The sequence below is a fragment of the Petromyzon marinus genome (genome assembly GCF_048934315.1).
Source record: "Petromyzon marinus isolate PM22_M1 ecotype Great Lakes invasive population chromosome 77 unlocalized genomic scaffold, UKy_Petmar_22M1.pri1.0 chr77_unloc.3, whole genome shotgun sequence".
NCBI lineage: Eukaryota > Metazoa > Chordata > Hyperoartia > Petromyzontiformes > Petromyzontidae > Petromyzon > Petromyzon marinus.
Window position 1 is genome coordinate 210251 of NW_027422623.1, and position 18582 is coordinate 228832.

At 59.6% G+C, this 18582-nt stretch overlaps 1 protein-coding gene across 1 annotated transcript in view; it reads right to left on the reverse strand.

Annotated features, from left to right (window-relative positions):
* Nucleotides 1-5618: 5618 nt before the first annotated feature.
* Nucleotides 5619-18582, reverse strand: part of LOC116937356 (crk-like protein) — a 46104-nt gene continuing 33140 nt past the window's right edge. The window contains exons 4-5 of the mRNA XM_032944422.2: nucleotides 10348-10580; nucleotides 5619-5831 (exon numbers count right to left, since the gene is read on the reverse strand). Of these exons, the coding sequence (XP_032800313.2) occupies nucleotides 5631-5831; nucleotides 10348-10580 (434 nt within the window). The 3' untranslated portion in view covers nucleotides 5619-5630. The remainder of the gene's footprint in view (nucleotides 5832-10347; nucleotides 10581-18582) is intronic.

Consider the following 18582-nt stretch of genomic DNA (forward strand, 5'->3'; position numbering starts at 1 on the left):
ACTCCACTCACTCTGTAGGACAGGGGGAGATCACACAAACTCCACTCACTCACTCTGTAGGACAGGGGGAGATCACACAAACTCCACTCTGTAGAACAGTGGGAGATCACACAAACTCCACTCACTCACTCTGTAGAACAGGGGGAGATCACACAAACTCCACTCTGTAGGACAGGGGGAGATCACACAAACTCCACTCACACTCACTCTGTAGAACAGGGGGAGATCACACAAACTCCACTCTGTAGGACAGGGGGAGATCACACAAACTCCACTCACTCACTCTGTAGAACAGGGGGAGATCACACAAACTCCACTCTGTAGGACAGGGGGAGATCACACAAACTCCACTCACTCACTCTGTAGAACAGGGGGAGATCACACAAACTCCACTCTGTAGAACAGTGGGAGATCACACAAACTCCACTCTGTAGAACAGTGGGAGATCACACAAACTCCACTCACTCTGTAGAACAGGGGGAGATCACACAAACTCCACTCACTCTGTAGAACAGGGGGAGATCACACAAACTCCACTCTGTAGAACAGGGGGAGATCACACAAACTCCACTCACTCACTCTGTAGGACAGGGGGAGATCACACAAACTCCACTCACTCACTCTGTAGAACAGGGGGAGATCACACAAACTCCACTCACTCTGTAGGACAGGGGGAGATCACACAAACTCCACTCACTCTGTAAGACAGTGGGAGATCACACAAACTCCACTCACTCTGTAGAACAGGGGGAGATCACACAAACTCTACTCACTCTGTAGAACAGGGGGAGATCACACAAACTCCACTCACTCACTCACTCTGTAGAACAGGGGGAGATCACACAAACTCTACTCACTCTGTAGAACAGGGGGAGATCACACAAACTCCACTCACTCTCTACGACAGGGGGAGATCACACAAACTCCACTCACTCACTCTGTAGAACAGGGGGAGATCACACAAACTCCACTCACTCTGTAGGACAGGGGGAGATCACACAAACTCCACTCACTCACTCTGTAGTACAGGGGGAGATCACACAAACTCCACTCACCGTAGAACAGGGGGAGATCATACAAACTCCACTCACTCACTCTGTAGAACAGGGGGAGATCACACAAACTCCACTCACTCACTCACTCTGTAGAACAGGGGGAGATCACACAAACTCCACTCACTCACTCACTCTGTAGAACAGGGGGAGATCACACAAACTCCACTCACTCTGTAGAACAGGGGGAGATCACACAAACTCCACTCACTCTGTAGAACAGGGGGAGATCACACAAACTCCACTCACTCTGTAGGACAGGGGGAGATCACACAAACTCCACTCACTCACTCTGTAGAACAGGGGGAGATCACACAAACTCCACTCACTCTGTAGAACAGGGGGAGATCACACAAACTCCACTCTGTAGGACAGGGGGAGATCACACAAACTCCACTCCACTCTGTAGAACAGGGGGAGATCACACAAACTCCACTCACTCTGTAGAACAGGGGGAGATCACACAAACTCCACTCACTCTGTAGAACAGGGGGAGATCACACAAACTCCACTCTGTAGGACAGGGGGAGATCACACAAACTCCACTCCACTCTGTAGAACAGGGGGAGATCACACAAACTCCACTCACTCTGTAGAACAGGGGGAGATCACACAAACTCCACTCACTCTGTAGGACAGGGGGAGATCACACAAACTCCACTCACTCTGTAGGACAGGGGGAGATCATAAGAACTCGGGTCGCCGGGTTCGTAGTGCAGCGTAGCGCTAACCGCTGCACCACCGCTCCAAAGACAAAGATCCCCCGTGCAGCCTGTAACAGGCTGTAGGGGCAAGTGCTGTTAGCGAGCACCTATGAAGGCCGGCACGGCACACGAGGGGGTGCGTGGCCAGCACCACGCCCGGCCGCCTTTGTCTCCCCTGTGCTAGCGATGTTTACTACACACCACACCAGGTCCTCATTTGAGGCTGAGTCGACCTAGGGCAGGCCCAGGATCGGTTCAGATAATCGTCACTGGTGGTGTTGGCCGTGAGCGGGATGATGATGATGATGGTGCTGATGATGGTAGTGGCGGTGCTGATGATGGTAGTGGTGGTGCTGATGATGATGGTAGTGGTGGTGCTGATGATGATGATAGTGGTGGTGCTGATGATGATGATGGTAGTGGTGGTGCTGATGATGGTGGTAGTTGTGCTGCTGATGATGGTGCTGCTGATGATGGTGGTGGTGGTGATGATGATGGTAGTTGTGCTGCTGATGATGGTGGTAGTGGTGCTGCTGATGATGGTATTGGTGCTGCTGATGATGGTAGTGGTGGTGCTGATGATGGTGGTAGTGGTGGTGCTGATGATGATGGTAGTGGTGGTGCTGATGATGATGATGGTAGTGGTGGTGCTGATGATGGTAGTGGTGGTGCTGATGATGGTAGTGGTGGTGCTGATAATGGTAGTGGTGGTGCTGATGATGATGGTAGTGGTGGTGCTGATAATGATGGTAGTGGTGCTGCTGATGATGGTGGTAGTGGTGCTGCTGCTGATGATGGTAGTGGTGCTGCTGATGATGGTAGTGGTGGTGCTGATGATGATGATGGTAGTGGTGGTGCTGCTGATGATGGTAGTGGTGGTGCTGATGATGGTAGTGGTGGTGCTGCTGATGATGGTGCTGCTGATGATGGTGGTAGTGGTGCTGCTGATGACGGTGGTGGTGATGATGGTGGTAGTTGTGCTGCTGATGATGGTGGTGATGATGATGGTGCTGATAGTGATGATGATGGTGGTGATGATGATGGTGGTGATGGTGGTAGTGATGATGATGGTGGTGCTGATGATGGTGGTGGTGATGATGATGGTGGTGGTGATGATGATGATGATGGTGCTACTGATGACGGTGGTGATGATGATGATGGTGCTGATAGTGATGATGGTGGTGATGGTGCTGATAGTGATGATGATGGTGGTGGTGATGATGGTGGTGGTGGTGGTGATGATGGTGATGATGATGATGGTGCTGATAGTGATGATGATGATGGTGGTGGTGGTGGTGATGATGATGATGATGATAATGGTGATGGTGATGATAATGGTGAGGATGATGATGGTGGTGATGATGCTGATAGTGATGATGGTGATGATGATGGTGCTGATAGTGATGATTAACAACTCACCGCCCCGATCAAAACAGCTGGACCGAGACAGCAGCAGCTGGTTTCTACAGGGGCCCTGTACATAGCCTAGAGACGTCAACTATGCAGCCACCACCACCGCTACCACCACCACCGCTACCACCACTACAGCCACCACCACTACCACCACCACTACCACTACAGCCACTACCACTACAGCCACCACTACAGCCACCACCACTACAGCCACCACCACTACAGCCACCACTACAGCCACCACCACTACAGCCACCACCACTACAGCCACCACCACTACAGCCACCACAGCCGTCACCACCACCACTACCACCACTACAGCAGCCACCACCACCGCTACCACCACTACAGCCACCACCGCCACGACAGCCACCACCACTACCACCACTACAGCCACCACCACGACAGCCGTCACCACCACCACTACCACCATCCCCCCCACCCACCCCACCATCCCCCCCCCACCACCCCCCCCACCATCCCCCCCACCACCTCCCCACGTGGCTAATTGGTGGTTAGGATCGATGGTGGAGTTGGGGTTTGGCGAGCGTGAAGGTCGCGGAGACTTCCACCACGCCGGGAAATGGCACCCAGCCCCATGGGTAGGGTGGGTGGGTGGGTGAGTGGGTGGGTGGGTGGGTGAGTGAGTGGGTGGGTGGGTGGGTGAGTGAGTGGGTGGGTGAGTGGGTGAGTGGGTGAGTGGGTGAGTGAGTGGGTGGGTGAGAGGGTGAGTGAGTGGGTGGGTGGGTGGGTGAGTGGGTGGGTGGGTGAGTGGGTGAGTGGGTGGGTGGGTGAGTGGGTGAGTGGGTGGGTGAGTGAGTCGGTGAGTGGGTGGGTGGGTGAGTGAGTGAGTGGGTGAGTGGGTGGGTGAGTGGGCAGGTGGGTGAGTGGGTGAGTGGGTGGGTGGGTGGGTGAGTGAGTGGGTGAGTGAGTGGGTGGGTGGGTGAGTGGGTGGGTGGGTGGGTGAGAGGGTGGGTGGGTGGGTGAGTGGGTGAGAGGGTGAGAGGGTGGGTGGGTGAGAGGGTGGGTGGGTGAGTGAGTGAGTGAGTGGGTGAGTGGATAGGTGAATGAGTGGGTGAGTGGGTGGGTGAGTGGGTGGGTGGGTGAGTGGGTGAGTGAGTGAGTGGATAGGTGAGTGGGTGAGTGAGTGGATGGGTGGGTGAGTGACTCAGTGGGCGAGTGGATGGGTGTCTGAGTGGGTGGGTGAGTGAGTGGATGGGTGAGTGGGTGAGTGAGTGGGTGGGCGAGTGGGTGGATAAGTAGGTGAGTGGATGGGTGAGTGGGTGGATGAGTGGGTGGATAAGTAGGTGAGTGGGTGAGTGGATGAGTGAGTGGGTGGGTGGGTGAGAGGGTGGGGGGTGAGTGCGTGAGTGGGTGGATAAGTAGGTGAGTGGATGAGTGAGTGGGTGGGTTAGTGAGAGAGTGGGTGCGTGAGTCGGTGGGTGGATAAGTTGGTGAGTGGATGAGTGAGTGGGTGGGTGAGAGGGTAGATGGGTGGGTGAGAGAGTGGGTGAGCGAAGGGGGACATGTGATGAGCGACACACACGCACACACACACACACACACGAGCGCGTGTAGATAGCACGCACACACACAGACATGCAAACAGAGTGACACACACACATACAGGCAGACTGGTATGTGCTTATTAAGAGAGAGAGTCATGTGCCACACACACACACAAAGTAGAGTTACACACACACACAGGTGAGTGTGTTAAGACAGTGGTCTGGCACACACACACACGCACACACACACACACACACGCACACACACACACACACACGCACACACACACACACGCACACACACACACACGCACACACACACGCACAGGCACACACACACGCACAGGCACACACACACACACACAGGCAGATACGCAGGCATACAGGCAGCGTGGAGTGACACACACACACTGAGGCAGACGACAGTGGAGTGACTGTCACACAAACACCACCACCACCTGAACCACCATCACCACCACCTCCACCACCACCTCTTCCTCAGCCACCTCCATCACCTCCACCACCACCTCCACCACCACCTCCACCACCTCCACCACCACCTCCACCACCTCCACCACCACCACCATCACCTCCACCACCTCCACCACCTCCACCACCACCTCCACCACCACCACCTCCACCACCTCCACCACCTCCTCCTCCTCAGCCACCACCACCTCCACCACCACCTCCACCACCTCCACCACCACCTCCACCACCTCCACCACCACCACCATCACCTCCACCACCTCCACCACCTCCACCACCACCTCCACCACCACCACCTCCACCACCTCCACCACCTCCTCCTCCTCAGCCACCACCACCTCCACCGCCACCTCCATCACCACCACCACCATTCATCATCCACCACCGTCGCCTCGCCCCCCGCCCCCCTCCCCCCCTGCCCCCCCCTCCCCCCCTCCCCCCCCGCCCCCCCTCCCCCCCCCTCCTCAGCTGAAGTCGCCCCCCCCGGCATCGTCATGGCCACTGCCGTGTGGTGTCGCCGCCGCTGGCACCACCGCTGGCACCGCTGGCACCGCTGGTGCTGTGAGTGTCACGTGGGTGAAGGGGAAGTGGCCACAGCGGCCATTCACCTCGCCCTCCCACTGCCCGTTGATGTTCATCTTGGTGACCTTCACCACGTCACCAACCTGCAGCGCCACACACACGCAGGGATCGCTCACCACGTGACTCACCACGTCACTCACCACGTGACTCACCACATGACTCACCACGTCACTCACCACGTGACTCACCACGTGACTCACCACGTCACTCACCACGTGACTCACCACGTGACTCACCACGTCACTCACCACGTCACTCACCACGTCACTCACCACATCACCAACCTGCAGCGCCACACACACGCAGGGATCGCTCACCACGTGACTCACCACGTGACTCACCACGTGACTCACCACGTCACTCACCACGTCACTAACCACGTCACCAACCTGCAGCACCACACACACGCAGGGATCGCTCACCACGTGACTCACCACGTGACTCACCACGTGACTCACCACGTGACTCACCACGTGACTCACCACGTGACTCACCACGTGACTCACCACGTGACTCACCACGTGACTCACCACGTGACTCACCACGTGACTCACCACGTGACTCACCACGTGACTCACCACGTGACTCACCACGTGACTCACCACGTCACCAACCTGCAGCGCCACACACACGCAGGGATCGCTCACCACGTGACTCACCACGTGACTCAGCACGTCACTCACCACGTCACTCACCACGTGACTCAGCACGTGACTCAGCACGTGACTCACCACGTGACTCACCACGTCACCAACCTGCAGCGCCACACACGCGCAGGGATCACTCAGCACGTGACTCACCACGTGACTCACCACGTGACTCACCACGTGACTCACCACGTGGCTCAGCACGTGACTCACCACGTGACTCAGCACGTCACTCACCACGTGACTCACCACGTCACTCACCACGTGACTCAGCACGTGACTCACCACGTGACTCGCCACGTGACTCACCACGTGACTCAGCACGTGGCTCACCACGTGACTCACCACGTGACTCACCACATCACTCACCACATCACTCACCACGTGACTCACCACGTGACTCACCACGTGACTCACCACGTGACTCACCACATCACTCACCACATCACTCACCACGTGACTCACCACGTGACTCACCACGTGACTCACCACGTGACTCAGCACGTGGCTCACCACGTGACTCACCACGTGACTCACCACATCACTCACCACATCACTCACCACGTGACTCACCACGTCACTCACCACGTGACTCACCACGTGACTCACCACGTGACTCACCACGTGACTCACCACGTCACTCACCACGTCACTCACCACGTGACTCACCACGTCACTCACCACGTGACTCACCACGTCACTCACCACGTCACTCACCACGTCACTCACCACGTGACTCACCACATGACTCACCCCTCCCCCCCCATGCCCCCTCCCCCCCATGCCCCCCCCCTCGTGTTTCACGCCGCTAATTTTACTCCTCGCGCCTAAGTATTCATAGACGGGCCACTCACACAGACAAAGCTCCCCCAGGTAGCAGCCCTCTGCACTTGCCCCTACAGCCCTGCTAGAGGCTACCTGGGGGAGCTTTGTCTGTGTGTGTGCATCATAGGTGGTGCTACTCGCCACTAGCAGCACTTGCCCCTACAGCCCTGCTAGAGGCTACCTGGGGGAGCTTTGTCTGTGTGTGTACATTACGGAACCTCTCATCACCCACCAATCACATTCCACAGATCCCCCGCCCCCTGACCGCGCCCCCTGACCCCCGCCCCCTGACCCCCGCCCCCTGACCGTGCCCCCTGAGCCCCGCCCCCTGACCCCTCCACGGCCACGCTCCGGGCCAAGGGACGAGCAGCACAGAGCCACGCGGGGAATCTCACGGTGGTGAGACAGATCATCACGTCATCACGTCATCACGTCATCACGTCACCACTGTCATCACGTCACCACTGTCACCACCATCACTACCATCACCATCATCACGTCACCACTGTCACCACTGTCACCATCATCACGTCACCACTGTCACCACTACCACCACTGTCATCACGTCACCACTGTCACCATCATCACCATCATCACGTCACCACTGTCACCACTACCACCACTGTCATCACGTCACCACTGTCACCATCATCACCATCATCACGTCACCACTGTCACCACTACCACCACTGTCATCACGTCACCACTGTCACCATCATCACCATCATCACGTCACCACTGTCACCACTGTCACCACCACCATCATCACGTCATCACTGTCACCATCATCACCATCATCACGTCACCACTGTCACCATCATCACGTCACCACTGTCACCATCATCACGTCATCACTGTCACCACTGTCACCATCATCACGTCACCACTGTCACCATCATCACGTCACCACTGTCACCATCATCACGTCACCACTGTCACCACCATCACCACCACCATCATCACGTCACCGTTACCACCATCACCACCACCACAGCCACCACCATCACCACCAACATCACCACCACCGTCACCGTCACCATCACCGTCACCACCATCACCGTCACCGTCACCACTGTCATCACTGTCACCACCACCACCACCACCATCATCACCACCACCGTCACCACCACCACCATCACCACCACCATCACCGCCACCACCACCATCACCACCACCATCACCACCACCATCACCACCATCACCACCACCATCACCACCATCACCACCACCATCACCGCCACCGCCGCCACTATCACCACCACCATCACCGCCACCATCACTGCCATCAACGCCATCACCACCGCCACCATCACCCTCACCATCAGGTTCATCACCACCACCACCACACGTGGGAATGTATCATAGCAGGCAAATAATAGACGCGCAATGTTTAAGAGAACATCTACTCACTCACTCGCTCATCCCAGCCGCCTGCCCACTCACCCACCCACTCACCCACCCACTCACCCACCCACTCACCCACCCACCCACTCACCCACCCACCCACCCACTCACCCACCCACTCGCCCACCCACTCGCCCGCCCACCCACCCGCCCGCCCGCCCACCCACCCGCCCGCCCACCCACCCACCCACCCGCCCACCCACCCACTCACCCGCCCACCTACCCACTCACCCGCCCACCCACCCACTCACCCACCCACCCACCCACCCACTTACTCACTCTCAATCACCCACTCACCCACCCACCCACCCACTCACTCACCCACCCACCCACTCACCCACCCACTCACCCACTCACCCACCCACTCACTCTCAATCACCCGCCCACCCGCCCACCCACCCACTCACCCACCCACCCACCCACTCACTCACCCACTCACCCACCCACTCACTCACCCACCCACTCACCCACCCACCCACCCACCCGCCCACCCACCCACTCACCCGCCCACCCACCCACTCACCCGCCCACCCACCCACTCACCCACTCACTCACTCTCACCCATTCACCCACCCACTCATTCACCTACCCACTCACTCTCAACCACCCACTCACCACTCTCAATCGCCCTCGCCCCGCCCGCCCGCCCACCCACCCACCACCCGCCCACTCATCCACTCACCCACCCACTCACCCACCCACCCACTCACCCACCCACCCACCCACTCACCCACTCCCTCACCCACCCACCCACTCCCTCACCCACCCACCCACTCCCTCACCCACCCACCCACTCACCCCACCCACCCACCCACTCACCCACCCACCCACCCACCCACTCACCCACCCACCCACCCACTCACCCACCCACTCACCCACCCACCCACTCACCCACTCACCCACCCAATCACCCACCCACTCACCCACCCACCCACTCACCCACCCACCCACTCACTCACTCACCCACCCACCCACTCACCCACCCACCCACTCACCCACCCACCCACTCACTCACCCACCCACCCACTCACCCACTCACCCACTCACCCACCCACCCACCCACCCACTCACCCACCCACCCACTCACCCACCCACTCACCCACCCACTCACCCACCCACCCACTTACCCACCCACCCACTCACCCACCCACCCACTCACCCACCCACCCACTCACCCACCCACCCACTCACCCACCCACCCACTCACCCACCCACCCACTCACCCACTCACCCACCCACCCACCCACTCACCCACCCACCCACTCACCCGCCCACTCACCCGCTCACTCACCCGCTCACCCACCCGCCCACCCACCCACCCACCCACTCACCCACCCACTCACCCACCCACCCACCCACTCACCCACCCACCCACTCACTCCCTCACCCATCCACCCACCCACTCACCCACCCACTCACTCACTCACCCACCCACTCACTCATCCACCCAACCACTCACCCACCCACTCACCCACCCACTCACCCACCCACCCACTCACCCACCCACTCACCCACCCAACCACTCACCCACCCAACCACTCACCCACCCACCCACTCACTCACCCACCCACTCACCCACCCACTCACCCACCCACCCACACACCCACTCACTCACCCACTCCCTCACCCACCCACCCACTCACTCACCCACCCACCCACCCTCTCACCCACCCACCCACTCACCCACCCACCCACTCACCCACCCACTCACCCACCCACCCACCTCCAGTGCGAGTGCTGTCTTGTCGTAGGCGTTGGGGACCCGTCTCTGGATGACTCTCGCCACCACCGGCCCGTTGTGCAGGGAGGGCAGCAGGGGGCTGTTGGGGACGCCCTGCGGCTGGGCGTAGCGGCCGGCCTCAGGAGCCAGCCGCCCCAGGCCGGTGCGGCTGGGCGTGAGGCCGCTGCCCGGGGGAGGTCCCCCGGGGGCCGGGGAGGCCGCTCCGTGCAGGGCGCCTGCACACAACACGGCACCTCACCACTCACCTCACCACTCACCTCACCACTCACCACGTCACCTCACCATGTCACCTCACCACTCACCTCACCACGTCACCTCACCACTCACCTCACCACTCACCTCACCACTCACCTCACCACTCACCTCACCACTCACCTCACCACTCACCTCACCACTCACCTCACCACTCACCTCACCACTCACCTCACCACTCACCTCACCACTCACCTCACCACTCACCACGTCACCTCACCACTCACCTCACCACTCACCTCACCACGTCACCTCACCACTCACCTCACCACTCACCTCACCACTCACCTCACCACTCACCTCACCACTCACCTCACCACTCACCTCACCTCACCTCACCACTCACCTCACCACTCACCTCACCTCACCTCACCACTCACCTCGTCTCACCTCACCACTCACCTCACCACTCACCTCACCACTCACCTCACCACTCACCTCACCACTCACCTCACCACTCACCTCACCACTCACCTCACCACGTCTCACCACGTCACCTCACCACTCACCTCACCACTCACCTCACCACTCACCTCACCACTCACCTCACCACTCACCTCACCACGTCTCACCACGTCACCTCACCACTCACCTCACCACTCACCTCACCACTCACCTCACTACTCACCTCACCACGTCTCACCACGTCACCTCACCACTCACCTCACCACGTCTCACCACGTCACCTCACCACGTCACCTCACCACTCACCTCACCACTCACCTCACCTCACCTCACCACTCACCTCACCACTCACCTCACCACTCACCTCGTCTCACCTCACCACTCACCTCACCACTCACCTCACCACTCACCTCACCACTCACCTCACCACTCACCTCACCACTCACCTCACCACTCACCTCACCACGTCTCACCACGTCACCTCACCACTCACCTCACCACTCACCTCACCACTCACCTCACCACTCACCTCACCACGTCTCACCACGTCACCTCACCACTCACCTCACCACTCACCTCACCACTCACCTCACTACTCACCTCACCACGTCTCACCACGTCACCTCACCACTCACCTCACCACTCACCTCACCACGTCTCACCACGTCACCTCACCACTCACCTCACCACTCACCTCGTCTCACCACGTCACCTCACCACGTCACCTCACCTCACCATGTCACCTCACCACGTCACCTCACCACGTCACCTCACCACGTCACCTCACCACGTCACCTCACCACGTCACCTCACCACGTCACCACGTCACCTCACCACTCACCTCGTCACCTCACTACTCACCTCGTCTCACCATGTCACCTCACCATGTCACCTCACTACTCACCTCGTCTCACCACTCACCTCACGTCACCTCACTACTCACCTCACCACTCACCTCACCATGTCACCTCACCACGTCACCTCACCACGTCACCTCACTACTCACCTCACCACTCACCTCACCATGTCACCTCACCACGTCACCTCACCACTCACCTCACCACTCACCTCACCACGTCACCTCACCACGGCACCTCACCACGTCACCTCACCACGTCACCTCACCACGTCTCACCACGTCACCTCACCACGTCTCACCATGTCACCTCACCACGTCACCTCACCACGTCACCTCACCACGTCACCTCACCACGTCTCACCATGTCACCTCACCACGTCACCACGTCACCTCACCACGTCACCTCACCATGTCACCTCACCACGTCTCACCACGTCACCTCACCACGTCACCTCACCACGTCACCTCACCTCACCACGTCACCTCACCACGTCACCTCACCTCACCACGGCACCTCACCACGTCACCTCACCACGTCTCACCATGTCACCTCACTACTCACCTCACCACGTCACCTCACCACAGCACCTCACCACGTCACCTCACCACGTCACCTCACCACGTCTCACCACGTCACCTCACCACGTCACCTCACCATGTCACCTCACCACGTCACCTCACCACGTCACCTCACCACGTCACCTCACCACGTCTCACCATGTCACCTCACCACGTCACCTCACCACGTCACCTCACCACGTCACCTCACCACGTCTCACCATGTCACCTCACCACGTCACCACGTCACCTCACCACGTCACCTCACCATGTCACCTCACCACGTCTCACCACGTCACCTCACCACGTCACCTCACCACGTCACCTCACCTCACCACGTCACCTCACCACGTCACCTCACCTCACCACGGCACCTCACCACGTCACCTCACCATGTCTCACCATGTCACCTCACTACTCACCTCACCACGTCACCTCACCACAGCACCTCACCACGTCACCTCACCACGTCACCTCACCACGTCTCACCACGTCACCTCACCACGTCACCTCACCATGTCACCTCACCACGTCACCTCACCACGTCACCTCACCACGTCACCTCACCACGTCACCTCACCACGTCTCACCATGTCACCTCACCACTCACCTCACCACTCACCTCACCACGTCACCTCACCACGGCACCTCACCACGTCACCTCACCACGTCACCTCACCACGTCTCACCACGTCACCTCACCACGTCTCACCATGTCACCTCACCACGTCACCTCACCACGTCACCTCACCACGTCACCTCACCACGTCTCACCATGTCACCTCACCACGTCACCACGTCACCTCACCATGTCACCTCACCACGTCTCACCACGTCACCTCACCACGTCACCTCACCACGTCACCTCACCTCACCACATCACCTCACCACGTCACCTCACCTCACCACGGCACCTCACCACGTCACCTCACCACGTCTCACCATGTCACCTCACTACTCACCTCACCACGTCACCTCACCACAGCACCTCACCACGTCACCTCACCACGTCACCTCACCACGTCTCACCACGTCACCTCACCACGTCTCACCATGTCACCTCACCACGGCACCTCACCACGTCACCTCACCACGTCACCTCACCACGTCTCACCATGTCACCTCACCACGTCACCTCACCACGTCACCTCACCACGTCACCTCACCACGTTACCTCACCACGTCACCTCACCACGTCACCTCACCACGTCACCTCACCACGTCACCTCACCTCACCACGTCACCTCACCACGTCACCTCACCTCACCATGTCACCTCACCACGTCTCACCACGTCACCTCACCACGTCACCTCACCACGTCACCTCACCTCACCACGTCACCTCACCACGTCACCTCACCTCACCACGGCACCTCACCACGTCACCTCACCATGTCACCTCACTACTCACCTCACCACGTCACCTCACCACGGCACCTCACCACGTCACCTCACCACGTCACCTCACCACGTCACCTCACCACGTCACCTCACCACGTCACCTCACCACAGCACCTCACCACGTCACCTCACCACGTCACCTCACCACGTCTCACCACGTCACCTCACCACGTCACCTCACCATGTCACCTCACCACGTCACCTCACCACGTCACCTCACCACGTCACCTCACCACGTCACCTCACCACGTCTCACCATGTCACCTCACCACGTCACCTCACCACGTCACCTCACCACGTCACCTCACCACGTCTCACCATGTCACCTCACCACGTCACCACGTCACCTCACCACGTCACCTCACCATGTCACCTCACCACGTCTCACCACGTCACCTCACCACGTCACCTCACCACGTCACCTCACCTCACCACGTCACCTCACCACGTCACCTCACCTCACCACGGCACCTCACCACGTCACCTCACCACGTCTCACCATGTCACCTCACTACTCACCTCACCACGTCACCTCACCACAGCACCTCACCACGTCACCTCACCACGTCACCTCACCACGTCTCACCACGTCACCTCACCACGTCACCTCACCATGTCACCTCACCACGTCACCTCACCACGTCACCTCACCACGTCACCTCACCACGTCACCTCACCACGTCTCACCATGTCACCTCACCACTCACCTCACCACTCACCTCACCACGTCACCTCACCACGGCACCTCACCACGTCACCTCACCACGTCACCTCACCACGTCTCACCACGTCACCTCACCACGTCTCACCATGTCACCTCACCACGTCACCTCACCACGTCACCTCACCACGTCACCTCACCACGTCTCACCATGTCACCTCACCACGTCACCACGTCACCTCACCACGTCACCTCACCATGTCACCTCACCACGTCTCACCACGTCACCTCACCACGTCACCTCACCACGTCACCTCACCTCACCACGTCACCTCACCACGTCACCTCACCTCACCACGGCACCTCACCACGTCACCTCACCACGTCTCACCATGTCACCTCACTACTCACCTCACCACGTCACCTCACCACAGCACCTCACCACGTCACCTCACCACGTCACCTCACCACGTCTCACCACGTCACCTCACCACGTCTCACCATGTCACCTCACCACGGCACCTCACCACGTCACCTCACCACGTCACCTCACCACGTCACCTCACCACGTCTCACCATGTCACCTCACCACGTCACCACGTCACCTCACCACGTTACCTCACCATGTCACCTCACCACGTCTCACCACGTCACCTCACCACGTCACCTCACCACGTCACCTCACCTCACCACGTCACCTCACCACGTCACCTCACCTCACCACGGCACCTCACCACGTCACCTCACCATGTCACCTCACTACTCACCTCACCACGTCACCTCACCACGTCACCTCACCACGTCACCTCACCACGTCACCTCACCACGTCACCTCACCACGGCACCTCACCACGTCACCTCACCACGTCTCACCATGTCACCTCACTACTCACCTCACCACGTCACCTCACCACGGCACCTCACCACGTCACCTCACCACGTCACCTCACCACGTCACCTCACCACGTCACCTCACCACGTCACCTCACCACGTCTCACCACGTCACCTCACTACTCACCTCACCATGTCACCTCACCTCACCACGTCTCACCATGTCACCTCACCACGTCACCTCACCACGTCTCACCACGTCACCTCACTACTCACCTCACCATGTCACCTCACCTCACCACGTCTCACCATGTCACCTCACCACGTCACCTCACCACCTCACCTCACCATGTCACCTCACCTCACCACGTCACCTCACCACGTCACCTCACCTCACCACGTCACCTCACCACGTCACCTCACCACGTCACCTCACCACGTCACCTCACCACGTCACCTCACCTCACCACGTCACCTCACCACGTCACCTCACCATGTCACCTCACCACGTCACCTCACCTCACCACGGCACCTCACCATGTCACCTCACCACGTCACCTCACCACGTCACCTCACCACGGCACCTCACCACGTCACCTCACCACGTCACCTCACCACGTCACCTCACCTCACCATGTCACCTCACCACGGCACCTCACCACGTCACCTCACCATGTCACCTCACCACGTCACCTCACCTCACCATGTCACCTCACCACGTCACCTCACCATGTCACCTCACCACGTCACCTCACCACGTCACACCTCACCACGTCACACCTCACCACGTCACACCTCACCACGTCACACCTCACCACGTCACCTCACCTCACCTCACCACGTCACCTCACCACGTCACCTCACCACGTCACCTCACCTCACCTCACCACGGCACCTCACCACGGCACCTCACCTCACCTCACCACGGCACCTCACGTCACCTCACCATGTCACCTCACCTCACCTCACCATGTCACCTCACCTCACCACGTCACCTCACCTCACCACGTCACCTCACCTCACCACGTCACCTCACCACGTCACCTCACCACGGCACCTCACCTCACCTCACCACGGCACCTCACCATGTCACCTCACCACGTCACCTCACCACGTCACCTCACCTCACCACGTCACCTCACCACGTCACCTCACCATGTCACCTCACCACGTCACCTCACCTCACCACGGCACCTCACCATGTCACCTCACCACGTCACCTCACCACGTCACACCTCACCACGTCACCTCACCTCACCTCACCACGTCACCTCACCACGTCACCTCACCACGTCACCTCACCTCACCTCACCACGTCACCTCACCACGGCACCTCACGTCACCTCACCATGTCACCTCACCTCACCATGTCACCTCACCTCACCACGTCACCTCACCTAACCACGTCACCTCACCTCACCACCTCACCATGTCACCTCACCTCACCTCACCACGGCACCTCACCATGTCACCTCACCTCACCACGCTCACCTCACCTCACCATGTCACCTCACCTCGCCTCACCACGTCACCTCACCTCACCACGTCACCTCACCACGGCACCTCACCATGTCACCTCACCACGGCACCTCACCTCACCACGGCACCTCACCACGGCACCTCACCTCACCTCACCACGGCACCTCACCTCACCTCACCTCACCACGTCACCTCACCTCACCTCACCACGGCACCTCACCTCACCACGGCACCTCACCTCACCTCACCATGTCACCTCACCACGGCACCTCACCACGGCACCTCACCTCACCACGTCACCTCACCACGGCACCTCACCATGTCACCTCACCACGGCACCTCACCTCACCACGGCACCTCACCACGGCACCTCACCTCACCTCACCACGGCACCTCACCTCACCTCACCTCACCACGTCACCTCACCTCACCTCACCACGGCACCTCACCTCACCACGGCACCTCACCTCACCTCACCATGTCACCTCACCACGGCACCTCACCACGGCACCTCACCTCACCTCACCACGGCACCTCACCTCACCTCACCACGTCACCTCACCTCACCTCACCATGTCACCTCACCTCACCACGGCACCTCACCTCACCTCACCACGGCACCTCACCTCACCTCACCACGTCACCTCACCTCACCACCTCACCTCACCATGTCACCTCACCTCACCTCACCACGTCACCTCACCACAGCACCTCACCTCACCACAGCACCTCACCTCACCTCACCTCAACTCACCTCACCACGCTCGCCTCGCCTCACCACGTCACCTCACCTCACCTCACCTCGCCTCACCTCACCACAGCACCTCACCTCACCTCACCTCAACTCACCTCACTCACCATGTCACCTCACCATGTCACCTCACCTCACCACGGCACCTCACCTCACCATGTCACCTCACCTCGCCTCGCCTCACCATGTCACCTCACCTCACCACGTCACCTCACCTCACCTCACCATGTCACCTCACCTCACCTCACCACGGCACCTCACCTCACCTCACCATGTCACCTCACCATGTCACCTCACCACGTCACCTCACCACGTCACCTCACCATGTCACCTCACCTCACCACGTCACCTCACCACGTCACCTCACCACGTCACCTCACCTCACCTCACCACGGCACCTCACCTCACCTCACCACGGCACCTCACCTCACCTCACCTCACCACGTCACCTCACCTCACCTCACCACGGCACCTCACCTCACCACGGCACCTCACCTCACCTCACCATGTCACCTCACCACGGCACGTCACCACTGCACCTCACCTCACCTCACCACGGCACCTCACCTCACCTCACCACGTCACCTCACCTCACCTCACCATGTCACCTCACCTCACCATGTCACCTCACCTCACCATGTCACCTCACCTCACCTCACCACGGCACCTCACCTCACCTCACCACGGCACCTCACCTCACCTCACCACGTCACCTCACCTCACCACCTCACCTCACCTCACCATGTCACCTCACCTCACCTCACCACGCTCACCTCGCCTCACCTCACCACGTCACCTCACCTCACCTCACCTCGCCTCACCTCACCACAGCACCTCACCTCACCTCAACTCACCTCACCATGTCACCTCACCTCACCACGTCACCTCACCTCACCTCACCATGTCACCTCACCTCACCTCACCATGTCACCTCACCTCACCTCACCACGGCACCTCACCTCACCTCACCACGGCACCTCACCTCACCATGTCACCTCACCTCACCATGTCACCTCACC